The 15,545-nt window shown below is 39.9% G+C and overlaps 1 protein-coding gene across 3 annotated transcripts in view; it reads right to left on the bottom strand.

The window, feature by feature from the left end:
* The window catches only part of SLIT3 (slit guidance ligand 3), a 477,653-nt gene that overhangs the window by 418,208 nt on the left and 43,900 nt on the right, over positions 1-15,545 (bottom strand). For all 3 annotated transcript variants that reach the window (XM_051793681.1, XM_051793682.1, XM_051793683.1), the window contains one exon: positions 14,711-14,782. In XM_051793681.1, the coding sequence (XP_051649641.1) occupies positions 14,711-14,782 (72 nt within the window). The remainder of the gene's footprint in view (positions 1-14,710; positions 14,783-15,545) is intronic.

Genomic DNA, 15,545 nt, shown 5'->3' with positions numbered 1-15,545 from the left:
ACAACATTTCCTTTCAACGATTTTTTTTAATAGTTGGGATTTTTCTGTAATTTAAATAGACTGCTGACATTGTAGTAACATTACCTTAGAGACTATTTGGAAATAAATTCAAAAATTAGATCAAGATCCTCGGATTAAGATCAGAAAGGGAACAGTCCTTTTGCTCTAGCTGCAACCTGAAACTAAGTTAATAACATTTAAATTCAAAAGCTATGTTCTTAGGTAATGTGAGGTTGAGACCAATTTGCCCTTCTTCCAAATTTTACCATGAGATATAAACAGGAAAATGCCACAGAGCAGGAACTGAAAGCCTTGGCAGGTTGGGGACTGGGTGTTCTGAAAGCCCTCAACACTCACTTATTGACACAGCCACGAGATCCAGGTTGAGGTCAGGAAGGAAACAGGAGCCAACTCTCAACCCCATCCCAAACAACACCCTCTGGGGACCTCAGGATTTTCCTCCTGAAGGCAGGAAAACATGGGTCCTCCAAAAAAAATTAAAAAAAAACCAAACTGGAAATTCCTGCCCCTCTCTTCAGCCTCCATCCATGCCAAGTCCACTCTAAAAATGACCTCAGGAAGGAAAAACCTGAGAACATGAGCCACCTGTACTTATACTGCCTTTTTTTCTTTTCCTTTTTTCATGTTATTTTCTAAGAGGATCTGGGTAGCACCTTTGTGCATGTGTTCTGTAAGAACCCTGACACAGGTCAGTCATTCTGGGTTTATAAGGTGGTTTTAAGCAGGGCAGAATTGAGACACACTCAGGAAATGGAGAAAGCAAATAAAAGTTTCTCCTACAATAAGATGCAAGAAGATAAAATGTAAAAACACTGAACACCAAAGGCACATCCTACCTCTGAAAAGGGTATCAAAGCCAACACTGTGAATGGATTCAAACAGCACAATTTAGGGTAGGAAACAGCTGAACTTCACTTTCCTCAGCAGCAGTTCATCAGTTCTGGCTCCTGCTGACTTTCAAATTTTGTGGGAGTTGAGAACCAACATCTCACACCCCTGCAAGATGCTGATGAGCACAGTCTTGCAGCTCTTAGCACAGGACCCCCCAGCACCCACAAAACCCTGTCTCTGTCATTTAATCTTCCATTCTGAATAGAAGGGGAAGGGAAAAAAAAAAAAAAAGACAAACTCCACAGCTTAGTATCCCATCCACTGTATCTGCCAAACCTTGCACCAGCTAAAAGCTTCCAAACCCTAGCATTAAATACTGTAAATAATACATTTAACCACAGAATATTTCAGGTTGTAGGGGACCTCTGAGGTCATATGGTTCAAATTCCCACTCAAAACACGGTCAGTTAAATGCTAGTGAGGTTAATATGCTGAGTTCCTTCTTATATTGTATGGTATATACATTCTTATATTTCTGGCAAGAAAACTAGAAAAATCTCCTTCTACAGGAGAAAGAAACAAATGACTTGGCCAATGTAAGACTAAATATGAAAACCTTAAGAAGCAGGCACATTAGTGGGGAAAAAAAACCTAAACAACCCAGTGACTGCTGATGCAAGACATGCCACTGACTGTTTCTACAACTAATCCCCCCAACCTGGACAGATGAATTCAATTGTGGAAAGTTACTTGGAAAAAAGACCCTCAGTGAAGTAACTAACTGCTGTAAAATTCAATAAGCACAGTTTAAAGTTACACAGAAGTATTGTCACAGGCCATTCAGCACAGTCCTCTAGCTCTTGAATACTCCCTGGCAACTGCTGAAGCTTGTTTCACTAGAAATACTTGAAATTTTCAGAGGTTAAAATTGCTTCCACACAGTTTTTAACTGTATTTTCCTTTCAGGTCACCATAAGTAAGGGAGATGCCAGGCTGAAAGCCCAAAGGAAGCTCACTCTGGCATTCTTCCTTCCAACCTGACATTCAAACACTGGTGTACACACGCAAAAAATGCTACAGGAAGTCTCTACTTACTGAAATTCTTCCTCCTTTTTGGGACTAGGCTCCAGAGTCATGCCAGAGTGGTAAATCCTCACTTTTCCATACATTATGGTATGCTCAATGTGCCCTAAAGGAAGAGGGAAATCCTTTTCCCCTTTTCATTGAGAACTCCATGAAGTGAATTAAGAGACACACACACAAAAAAAAAAAAAAAAATCCACCAGACTGGCGATAAATAAGTCTCAACTCTTTAAGGTATATCACTTATGCTTTTTGCAACACTGTATTTATTTACATCCACAATTTACAAACCTTAACTAGGAAGTGGGAAACAGCCATAGCTCAGATTTTTGCCAAGTCTGACACCCGACACATGGCCTGTTGTAGCCACAGTTATCCCCAGGCCAAGCCAGTGATCAGCCCTTTGTTCGTGGGTTATTGAAACACAATGAAACTGGTTTACCTCATTAAAGAGGAGCTGGAATATGCTCCAGCTGCAAGACAGTGAGGTGGTCCTCATTTTTGAAAAGCAGCAATGCCATTTGGGAAAAAGAGTAACAAATAATTCCCTTCCAGCAATCGAAACACCAGATTGGAAGATAAAATAGTGCAAAACCCGAGGCCAGTAAAAAGAAACACTGTTTTCCTTTGAAGTTCACCACCAACTGGGGCAAGTGGCATGTTGCATTCCCCAGGCTTATGGGAAATTTGTTTCCTGTCGTGTCAGGAAAAAAAATAACCATTATTGCTGTGGTTCCTCCAGAGCCCGTAATTACTGATGGATGTAAATTACACTGGATCAAAATACTTGACAAATGTGACCTTGAAAGTCAAAACTAAGCAGGCTACCTGAGCAATGTTGTCCTAACTCTGTCGTAGGAAGGACTGGTGGGAATGGGCTCCCTGGGCCAGGCATTTATTTCCCAGTCACACGACAGACATCCAAAAAAAAGAGCGACGGAGCTCCACAGGATTAATTCCTGCAGGTGGGGACGTGTCACTGTGTCCTCTCAGCAAACCTAGTGAAGGGACAAGGGTTTAGGTGTTTTGTTGCAGCCAGTCTGACTGCAACACACGACCCTGGGACTGGTGTTCCAAGAGTAGCCACTGGCAGCCACACAAGCAATTCATGTAGCAGGACACACGTGAGGCCTCCAGAGCAAAGGAAGGGAAGCTGCTGAAGTGAAATACTTCCTACAGACCAGCAAGTTCCCCAGGGCAAATAACACCAAGACACTGCAAAGGCTGCCACTCCTGCAGGAAAAATCCTAATAAAAGACCTAGCATAATATCCCATCAGCTGTGCTCACAAAAGGGGACTCTAAGGTATGGGGTTAATCAAGCAATTATTGGGAAAAAGGAGATTAAGATGGTACAAATGCAAGTAACTCAAGGGGAAAAAGGAACAATCCCATCCCAATACTTTTGAAGAGACAGTTACTCTATGCATACATTAGTTGTAGAAAAATCAGTGTAGGGCTCAGAGAGTGATAATGTTCCAGAGCACTCAGCACCTTCTTTAGACAGAAAGGATAGTGACCCAGTGATGATTATCACAACTAACAAGGAGTTCTATTCCTGTGACTGTGTGGTAGGACACAAGATGATTCCCTCAACAAGAGTAACTAACCGTAGAAGCCATAACATTTAATTTCACATTGGATGTCTGACAAGCATTTTCCCCCTCACATTCACCAGGCACCAATATTGTACCTTGCATGTAAAGCACTCAAAATATTAAATTTACTATTCCTTCATAGATCAATAGGAATGAAGTAAATTCGTATCAGCTGTTTCCTGAAGAAATCCTTTCACAGATATGTCTTTAGTAACAGCCCACCGGGGAGTTTACAGAGGCATGTACTTAATTTCAAATAAGCTTCAGTCAATTTTCTCAACAGTATTTGCATTTCCATTGTACAAAACCTCCAACTTCAACCGTGGCAATTACTGTATATTTGAATAATCTCACTAAACTAAGTTCCAGAGTATGTCAGGGAAACATGAGAAATCAGCTCATGGACTTTGTACAACACGAGGTGCCATAAGCCTTTATTTTCAGTGTGTTACACTAAGAAATCAAAGCAGCTCAAAGGCACACCTTGTACATCATCCTTGCCTTAGTCATAAGAGTAAGATGATAATGAACCACCCCTGCCAATCTATTCTTGTAGCCACGTAACATTTATGACTTGCACGAGTTATTTTAATTTTGTTTCACGGATAGTTTCTACTCCTGTAAGTTTTCCAGTGCAGGCTGCACTTGGGATATGGAACTGCATCAGGCTCCACATCCAACCCCTCCTGGCTCAGCCCCACACTGACCCTTCTGACAGGCACACACTTGCCTCAGGCTACAATCCCACAGCTTCTCTCAACCAAAGGGGATTTGAATCATAACGAAATCCTGGATCATTTACGACCATATTTCAAAAGCAAACATAGTGCATTTAAAAGTAACAGCAGCGTTGGTTTGGGTGACCTCTAAGTGTCTGAAGTACCTTAACCAGGCCTGCCCTATTAGCCCTGTGAAACACATGGAAAAGCTGCAGAAAGCCTGACTTAAGCTTCCCATTGTACACATCATAGACATCAAGAAGGAAACCAAAGGAGAATTAAAGCAAGGAAGTGTTTGGCCTGGCATCATTTTACCCACCAAACCCTTAACTCAAGGGGCACTCTGACTGTAAAACAAAGCCCTGCAGGTAAAGCCCAGTTCTGCTGCCACGAAGCAGTCAGCAGGAGAACTGGATGTCAGAAAACTGGTGATGAGAAATGGTCTTTTCTTTTTGAAGATGCTGATCAAAATCAAGACTTCATGTGCAGCACTTATAATTTAACCCTCATTAGTATCTCTACACCAATGATCACGTCTCCTATTTCTACTAACCACTCACACACTGAAAGAAATTCTCATTATCTCCAACATATTTCTTAAGTATTTGAAAGGACTTTTACAAGACGATGAGTGTAAACTCCTCTTTGGCCTCAGGATGACAGTCTATTATGGAAAGCAACAGAAATATTTACATTATCATTATGATATTTTTCCTGTTACGCAGATGAGATGTCTGTGCTTCAGGTCACCAGTTCAATCTGTTCCTACTTTAAGTCTGTGTGAGGAAATGGTCTCAATGTGAAAATAATGCCAAATGCTCCAATTCTCATCTCCTATATACAAAAAAAAAAATTGTTATATTTGTTCTTCATTTTCTCCTAGTTGCAGTAAAGACAATTTACATGTGGATTTCCCACTGCTTCTCTTAACCATGGACAGGACCACAGCAGCTCCAGACCACTGGCTGAGCACTCAGCAAAACACTTTACAGTTCCTTTCAGTGTTCAGCCAACAGGGAAAGGCAGAAAATATTCACATATGAATGAATCGACTAGAAGGAAGTTTTTAAACAAGAAAAGCAATATCCATATAGCAACATTTTATGTGCAGGTACCCCATGATGTGCTGACATTTGCAGACCGGCTCTAACAGCAAGGCCAAAAAGCCACATTACAAAGCAAATGCAGTAAATCTGACTGTGACAAACTCAGAGCTGCACAGTCAGACTAACAGGGTTATCCAGTTTCCGGAAAAGAAACTGCCTATAAACCATCAGGTCAGAATCCCTACAGTAATAATATACCTGTGATATAACCTAATTAATCTCCAACTGCGACCTACACAGCTACTCAATCCTCTGTCGAGCTTAATAAAAGCAGCCCAGGAGGGCCACAGACAAATCCAGGGGCAAGAGCGGCTCCCCAGCCCTGCCCTCGCCACAAATCAACCCAGAGGAACCAGAACACAGCACTGCAGGGAGCTACAGCACTTGAACTGGTGCTAACAGAAGCAAAGCCCCCAAGTTCTGAAGGCTAATGTCAGAAAATGGCAAGCCAATAATGCCCACCCACAAGGGCTGTATTTTGAGAGCTCTCTAACAGCTCTCAGAACCAGAGGCTGAGTCACTGTGTTCTTCCCCCCATTTTGACTTGTCACTCTGCACACAGAAGCTGAAGCCAGTCAATAAGGACACATTTCAGAGTTGGCAGAAGACACAAGGTCAACCTCAGAACCCACGTCCCCAGCTCTGTAGGGGATGACTAACCAGGGAGCCCCGACCCAGCCGGCTTTGCTGCAGCTCAAAGAGGCTGGGGAAGTTCAGAAAAGCCTAATTTTGCCAGGCATCTCCAGGATGCTCTCAAGTGTTGTGGAGAAAAGAATGAACTCTAATAGGGATTAATGTCTAATTGGACAAAGTAAGTACATGCTGGATTTTATCAATACTCCCTGTTTGATACTAACAGTAAGACAAATTTTAAGAAGCATCAGAAACCATTTACAACAGCTCTGCTGATGCAGAGTCCTAGGCTGGACTTAGTAAGTTTAAAAGGCTACTATTGGTGTTAGTAAAATAAACTAAGCCTTTTCCAGTTCAGGATTGTGTTGAACACTCAATAACAGTATAATAATTTTTAATATGTTATCTCCAAGCCATGTGATTTGAAACTAGAATATGTTTGAGAGTGCTCTAAAAACCTTGAGGAAAATAGACACCCAGCAACATGGTTAAAGCTACCAAATAATTGCCAAATCATTAAGTGGAAAATTAATCCCAAAACTGGGAACCTCCTAATTTCTTGAGCTAAACATCAATGAAAAGAGAATGTCACCTTTCAAACAGCACAGGAAAAAGCAGTAGAAATGCAAGGCAGTAATTACTGAGTTAACAGAGTAAAAAAAACTTATTTCCAAGGCAGACTTATGCTTAATCTGCATGTGTGGCATTTCTTCTCGAAATGTATAATCCTTTGCCACAAACTCCCTTAAATAGCTTTGTAATAAGATGACCTGATCACAGAAGTTGGCAATAAGAACCTTCTTAGAAGAAAGACGTCACTGAAACCCAGCAGTAATTTTTGCAAAGAACACCCTTTCTTTCCCAATCGTGCCTGTTTCCCCTAAGAGGGGAAATAAGACATCTGCACACTATCATTTCAAATAACCAATTTTACACGTGGGAAAAGCAGCACTGAGGAGGAAGCCTTCTGGCTTTTCAATATGTTTTCTTTTGTTTTCTACTCTCACAATATTTATAATAATAAATCTTTTGTTATATTTTTTAATTGTTCTTCTGGACTAATTTGAACAGAAAAAAAAAATCCTTAGACTCTTCAAATAAAACTGGTATTTCCATTTAAAAAAAAAAATGGTTACGTACATTATTTACAACCAGAGCCCAAAAGATCATCTAGAATGCCTTCAGCTTGATAAATGGTGTAAATGTCATCCAGCTATCTGCAGCACAAGTTTCTGACCTAATGCACATCTTTCTCAAGCCAGAAGTGCACCCCAGAGACCAGCAAACACTTATTGTAATTATTTACTGTCTTCTAAAAAGACCTGCTGTGATCTATACACAGTAAAACTACAATTACTGGATGTGGATAAAACCACAAAAACACCCTGTTACAAGCCCATGCTCTTCTGTCATGGCAACAGTGTAACTCAAACTCCTGTAACAATTGAATTGTCGGGATCCTGCTTTAATGGGAAACGATAATGGAGCTCTGAGGCAGCAACCCGGGAGAGCTTGCTTGCTAGAAAGAGAACAAACAGAGAAATAAAGAGGACACCAAGAAAATTTATGATCTGGTTGCTTTTCCAAACACAGCTCCTGATGACATCCCCAGGAGAAAAGAGGCTGAATTTGATCAAGAGTCATGATTTGATACTCTGTGCCTGCTGAGGAGCAGGTTGGGAAGGAGGGTTTACAAGCAACGCTTCTGATAAGGTTTTCAGCAGCAAATCCTTGGCAAAGCATACCCATGTGCAACAACCCCCTGGCTACAATAAACATCTTATAAAGGCACTCAAAGGAAAGCAGACATTGGTAAAATCTGACACACACCACACTCCTCAAACTCCAGCCGGGACATGCTGACTTACCCAGACCAACCCCTGGCTGCAGCACAGCACAATGGAACAACATCACACAGCAGAGGTAAGAAAACCTGTATATTTATGTTTAACCAGGGCAATCTCATAAGTAAAGATATAACTAAGTAGTTCCAGCTATTCTTACTAGGAATCATCTAAAGAAACTACTCACACAAAATCAAACACACACACACACACACTGCACAAGCAGTAACATGAGGAAGCAGGCAAGTCAAGAAAAGAGATGGAAAATTGTAATGCATTGAAATAAAACTAAAAGCCAACGTGACTAACAATTAAACATACCACATGGGTTTTCAGTGTCTAATAAGTTTATCACTAAAATTGCTTTGAAGCGTGCAAATCCACGCAGCAACACACAATTCTCACCAACATCTCCAAAGTGTATGAATGACAGGATAAACCATTGTTTCTAGGCAGTTTTAATGTGGTTTTAACACCTAGCTCAAGAAAAATTAAGCAGTGAAGGTATTATTAAATAATAAAACTTTCCCTGCAAATTCTTCAGCAATATTTGGTATATTTTGTGTATGTTTGTGTAGATGTGCTTTCTTGATTGTAATATCCCCTTAAAAATTACTGATAACCCCCATATTCCCTGTTTCCTGGTGCTCCTCCAGATATCATAGTTACATTTAGTTATTTGCCTGTTTTACAGAACACACACACCTTATTAGCTATGATGTGCATTTGCTGCACACCAAACTAGAAAACTCAGATGATCCATCACAATGCACAGCTGTGGCCATAAAGCACAGAGGAGATTTTTCTTATTTCAGGAAGAATAATTTTTCTTATTTCAGGATGAAAACATTTTAAAAGCAAATTAAATGTTATCAGATAAAAGGCAATTTAAACTTCATTACAAATGACAGTGGATCAGTGCAAGTTCATGAAGTTCCACATGCTACCCTCTCTCATCCTTCCAAAAACAGCAGTTCTATAAGGAGGTTGATGTCAGGTAGTTCCTGACAATCATTAATTTAAAGGAAAAGTGACAGGTTTCACTTTCCAGTTTGGTTCAATGATTCAATTAAATGTGTGAGTAGCACTTGAAAAAGCAAAAGAGTCATTGATAGCCACTGACATCTCCCTGGGAAACACGAATTTCCAATTAAGAGATTGGAAGGTGCAGCCCAGGTGAGACAGGCTGTCCTCCTGCAGCCCAGGGAGCTCCAGGGTGGAGCAGATGGGTGCCCAAAGGAGGCTGTGATCCTGTGGGAAGCAGGAACAGGGGCCAGGCAGGACTTGCAGCCCCATGGGGAGAGGAGCCCAGGCTGGAGCAGGGGAAGAGTGTGAGGAGCCCTTCCCCAGAGGAGGAAGGAGCAGGAGAGACAGCATGTGATGAACTGACTGTAACCCCCATTCCCTGTGCCCCTGCACTGCTGGGGGGGAGCAGGGAGACAATTCAGAAAGTTAAACCCAGGAAGAAGAAAGGAGTAGGGGAAGGTGTTTTAAGATTTAGTTTCATTTCTCATTCCCCTGCTCTGATTGGATTGGTAATAAAGTGACATCCCTACAGTCAGGTCAAGTTTTGCCCATGATGGTGACTGGTGAGGGACCTCTCCTGCCCTTCTCTCTCCCCACAAGCCATTCCCTAGACTCTCACCCCTTTGCAACTGAGGAGAGCAATGCTAGAGCAGCTTTGGTGGGCACCAGCACCCAGCCAGGGTCAACCCAGCACACAACCTCAGCCTTCTGTGAGTCTGTTAAAATTGAATATTGCCTCTTTTTAAGGCTACTCAGAGAATTCATACAGAGTGCTACAAGTACTGACTCACTATTTTACCCATCCATCAATCAGCTTTCAAAACATTCCACTGTGCAAGAAACAGGCATCCCACCGATCCAGCTTTGACAAATCTCACAGTGCTACAAATATTGACATTGTGTTAAAAACAAGCAACTTATTACACAGTGGCTGTACCTGATACTAAGAGGCCATCCCATTTTATTGGAACAAGTAACTGATCTACATCTCCACTTTGCTGATCTTGCTACTTCAGTAACAATTAGAGATGAACATGATAAAACGTTGGGACACCATAACTAGAAAGTTTAAGCACCATGAGATTTTAAAGGTATTATGGACACACAGCCATGAACCTGTTTTGTCTCAGAGTTCAGGATCACAGGGCTCTGCTCCCACACTACAAGGTCCAACCTTGATATGAAATCTGAATTCTGATACTACCCTAAAAACTACACAATTTCAGAGCCTAATGGATGCTTCCACGAACCTGATACTTCTGGTATCAAATCTCAGTATCTCAGTCTCCAGAGCCTGGTTTATTTAGTCAAGTGACAACTCAGACAGCTCATTAAAAGTGAAGAGACCCACCAAATGGTCTGTGGCTATAAATTCATGGAGGCATCACTACAGGACTTGAGTTTAGAGCACTTCTAAGAGTGTTTTTTTCACCCACACAAAGGAGCTTTACCTTGACTACTTAGCAGCTGGTTGAGGTAGGGAGGCTTCAACAGAGAAATCAATATATTCCTATATAAGGGGGTGTTTGTGGGGGAATGGGCCTGTTTCCCCCTTTTGTTTTGTTTTTAAAGATACATAAGTATCTCATGGACTACTAGCATCCTTGCTTTTTAGTGAAAAGCAGATGCACTACAATCATTTTATACACCAGCTGTGCACACAAAGGATACGAAGGATTCCAGCACTCACAAAGTTTTGTTTACAAACTTGGCTAATAAATTTCATTGGTTGTTTTGGATATTAGAAAGTAATTACCTTGGAATCAAAACCTGGGTTTATAGCTGTTAAATTACATGTTTCATTTTACTATATGTTCTCATCACTTGTATTAATAATACCTTTTACTTTATGACTAGATATCAGTAAATATCTGAAACTGTTAAAAAAAAATATCTTTCTTGTTTCTAATACTCGATTTATTAAAAATGCCTTTTCCTTGATTCAGTTCTCTCATTAAAAGTGCCTGCAGTTTGAATTATTAGATAATTATCCCAGATAAAACAGTTAAGAAGCTTTAAAACCCAGGCAGTCAAGGCAACAGAGCAATGAGAAACATTTCCACCAGAGAACCCAATCAAGGGTTCATCCAACTTAAACTTAAAACTCTTATCTAAACCAAAGCAAACAAAATCCATGAGTCTCCAAGCCAAATCTTTCTAGGAGAAAAGGCTCAAAAACCTTATGAGAAACTCGTTTTGTGGGACATTTCACATTCCACTTCAGGTTTATTTCACTATATATATTCCTGCTTCTAATAACAACCAGATGTGACAACGAAGTCTGTCCAGCACTGTAAAAGATACAAGGATATCCTGAAGCTCAGTATTTTGGGAGAGGCTTGGAGAAAAAAGGCAAAGGTACCTGGAGGTGAAGTGAAGGTTGAGGGAGCAGTTAGAATCTGAGCAGCATTCTAAATTCAAACTCATTAGTTATCAAAAAGGCTGCATTTCAGTGGAAATGCCCCATGCCCTGAGCCAAGGGTGCTATGGTGGCACACAAGGAAACCATCAGGGACACCAGCACTGCTCTTCCAAACTCTGTGTGTATGAAACAGCACAAGAACCCAACAGGTTTGTTCTCCAGCTTTTTAACCACATCACTGACAAGAAACAATGTCCTACGCTGTGATTTCCAGCAGCAACAAGGCTGAAGAGATTCTGCTGCTACTGAACCACATAAATAAAGTTGGTTCCTCCAAAAAACCCCAAGGAAGATTTCAGCCCAGTTGACAGAACACTGAGGAAAGTCTTCAGTTAGTTTTGCAAGCTTTAACTACTCCTGAAACATTAACAGGTCTTCCTTGAAACCCTCCAGCACACAAAATTCCTGCATGTTTAAGCAGGTCAGTCACTCCACCTCCACCAATTTCTCTTCATGCTAATAAATATGCTCAACTTTTAAACTCTTATCAAGTTACCAAAGTTAAAATGTCATCTTTCTGTTCAGTTTTGCATTTAAAAAATAAAATCAAATCAAGCTTGTATTTCATTAACAAACCCATAGGGTGTTACATTCACTGCAATCCTGCTGAAGAGAGCAGCTGTAAGAATCACAGAATTCATCTGTATTTCCTACACATCCATGTGGACAAGACTATCCAAAATTTACAGTTTGGACACATTGCACAGTAATATTTAGTTCCTAAAATTTTGCATCATTTGAGGTGTAGCAAGCTTCCACAATTAAAATACTCAATTTTAGACTTTCTACTTTATGAGGATTGTAATTATTAAGAATAAAATAATGGACTAATAGTAACGCACAGTCAAGAGTTTGAAAATACATCAGCAGAAATAATACAGTTTTAGCATGGACAATTAAAATTAAGATCAGCATTATCTACACTTTTTAATGTTCATTTTCATTCACTCCTCATAAATCCCACAAAATCTCCATCACCTCTGCATCGGTCTGTCTTTGCTTCACTACTTTTATTCCCTTTCATCACTTTCTCAGCTATGCTTTCTTCTTGAAAGGCTGGGGCAGAGCAGCTGGGAGAGGAATGTAAGCACCAAAACCTCTTCACTGGAGCATTTTACCCATTTGTGAACAGAGTGGCACTGCTGAATTTCAGACACTTCATAACAGAAAGAACAACTCTGACTCTCCAGCAGTAGGACCACGACAGTAACACAAAATAATAGAAAGCAACCATATATATGTGTGAGTGTGTGTATTTTTACAAGTTATAGTAGGAAAAAAATTCTCATTCTCATCCCATGACTGCAAAACATAAAACCAAACCACACTTGGGACTCTACGAGTTCACTTAGCTAAGATTTATTTACTTAAAATGCACACTGTATTTATATAACACTTGTATCTTCAAAAGAAAAAGCAAGTTTCTTCTGACAAACAGTGTTAAAGTGATCTATCTAATGCACTATTAAACAGTAAGCAAGACTTTGAGTGAACGTCAGTGAATAAAGACAAATGTTCCGACAGCATCCGTTGGGAGGCATTACAGAACACAGCATTCAGATTAATCATTCTAGTCTGTGTAATTTTATTACAATCTTCATATTCTAAAAGCAAAATGATTTTCCTTGCTGTTAAGGACTATCATGTATCAGGGTTATATGATCTACTAAAAAATACACTCTCTGGTATTGGAAAACCTCTGCTATTTTCTGTTTGTTCCTTTGTGCGAGGCACAAGTTATCAACACACCCCACCTTCCACCAAACCACAAACTACCAGAAAGTTCTTTCAGCCTCATGATAGCCACGCAGAGGGATTTTCAACATGTTAAACTGCAATTTGTAGTGATACAGGTAAACTCTCTGAAAGTTTTTTATCTCGAAAGCATCACCATTTCCACAGACGACCAACCCACATGAACCAGCTCTTCTAAGAAATAAATACAACTGGCACCTTCCAGAGACCAGACAAAGATATCTGCAAGTACCAGCTCAATGTTACACTCAAGAGGAGTTCTGATACAACATTTCAAAACCACGCAAAGAACTTTAGGAAATACAACACAATTGTTCAGCCCGAGCAAATATATTCTAGGGCATTCAATAGTCACGACAAAGCTTGCAAAACAAGTCCAACAAAGATTTTGCAATAATTTTAAAGACTAAAAGACAGCTATGGTTTATAATTATTGATGTTTTTATACCTTTTTTTAATCTGCAGCACAATGCCATTGAATTACTTGTACAGCTTTTCATGAGCAAGTTTGGACGACACCAAAAGTTCATTATGGAAATTCTCCAAACTATCAGTACCACTCGCTGCACAACGCTCTCCAACTCTCCTCTTTAAATAGTCATGGCTCCACAATTCATCTGCACTAGCACCACGTGGTTTGTATGTCCACAGGAAGAAAAATTTACTGCACTGCCCAAATGGTTGGTTTGGTTGCAGATAGAGGTATTTAAACACTTATGAAAACTCCACATGAACGGAGCAACTTTTCAACCAACAACGAGTAGTAACTTCACAATTTCACTGACCAAATCACAAATCTCAGTATCTGATCTGCCATAAACAAACCCAAGCATTAAAAGAACAGTTTCATTATCTAGAATATCTTTCAAAAAGCCAGTGTGGATCATGAGTTTAACTTTGTCAGGATCCAAAAACCAGTGTCAAGCAGCTTTTGACAACTCCTTTAGAAAGGCAGATGATTCTTTTCTTGATAAGTAACCATGCAGGCACCTCATCATCCATTTTATTTTCATACACTTTTTAAGGATATATTTAAAAAATCATCCAGTCATTGTGCTAACACCACCTCTCCCTCCTCCCACCAAAAAGAAATAATTCCAAGCTCATGTTAGCCTTCTCTGCTGTTGACATGATACCATCTAATCATCTTAGAGCACAGTTTTTATATTTCAAGGAAAAAAAAATTCTTTACCTCTCCATACTTAGTCATCTTCCTGACTGACAAGACTTGGCTGGTCTGCCTGACAATGCCTTGACTTAATTAAAAAAAATGATAATTTTTTAAGCTAAAAAAAATAAATAAATCTAATTGTGCATTATTTTAAAATAAGAATATGCAGTCTCTCTTTGTGGACATCTAGACTGTACTGGATATGAGAAGCTGCCACATTTCATGGTTTCTATAAACCTACATAGAGAGTTGAAAATCAGTCACCTTGATGTCATCATGGTGAACATATGAGAAACAGAAAAATTTTGTGGTTTCTCTTCCCTCTGATATTTATGCTCTATCCAATTACCACTACACACATGCAAACACACCCTTAAAAAACCCTTACCAACTAGCAGTTCAATATCACAGAAATTAAACCTCTCACCACAGTCAAAACACAACCATGGAAATCTGTAAAGCAAGGGACACACAATAGAAAAATAAATCAGATTATACTTACAGTCTAGTTAACTTCTGTGTGTTCTGAAAAAGCAGCTCTGGAAGGACTTGCAATTTATTCTTGTTCAAACGCCTAAAAAGTAACAATTAGAATTAAAAAAAAAATTAGATTATCTGCCAGTTTAAGAAGTTTATTCTATGATACATAAACATGAAGCTCACACTGTACATGCTGTGAACTCTGCACAGGATGCATCGTGCACACAGGAACCAAAGTGATTGTGTCACCTGCACATCACCTGCCCACGTCTGTGAGTTACAGAGTCAAGGAACAGTCACCACGAAGTCTGACTGTTTTTATATGGATAAGTACACAAATATAGTTTTTTCAGTTTCCCTCTGGGTGCCAGTGAATCACACACTCAGCTCACACTGTTCTAGGAACAGCTACCAGCAGGTACCTGGATTTTCTCTCTCCCCTTCTAAAAATACAGGCACAGAAAAACAGTACCTTAACCAACCAAGATTATTCCCAGCTTGGCTGTTATTTCTACAGTATAAACAATTATTATTCTTTTTTTGAAGGACTTCCTTGAAACTTCACTTTGCAAACAGGAGCACTCTTGTAGAACACAGGAACATATGGGTAACCAGACCACTGTGTGGTGACTTGAAATAGAATATTAATCTGGAAGATTCTTCCAGGAACATTTTAGAGAACAGATTAATGTGTGCACATTAGTCCCTTTTACTCAAAGTTTTACACTGATGACAACTTGCCAGTTTTCAGAAAACAACTGTTACAAGCTATTCCAGCCCAGTAGCTATAAAAAGCACGAGCCTCCTCTCCCTGAAAGGCGTGACAGCCCCGTGAAATCCAAAAGCAGTTCTACTTG

The sequence above is a fragment of the Manacus candei genome, unplaced genomic scaffold, assembly GCF_025592945.1.
Source record: "Manacus candei isolate 608988 ecotype Guabito, Panama unplaced genomic scaffold, ASM2559294v1 h1tg000037l, whole genome shotgun sequence".
Taxonomy (NCBI): Eukaryota; Metazoa; Chordata; class Aves; order Passeriformes; family Pipridae; genus Manacus; species Manacus candei.
The sequence above is the reverse complement of the archived record's forward strand: the minus strand, read 5'-3'. Positions and strand labels throughout refer to the sequence as shown.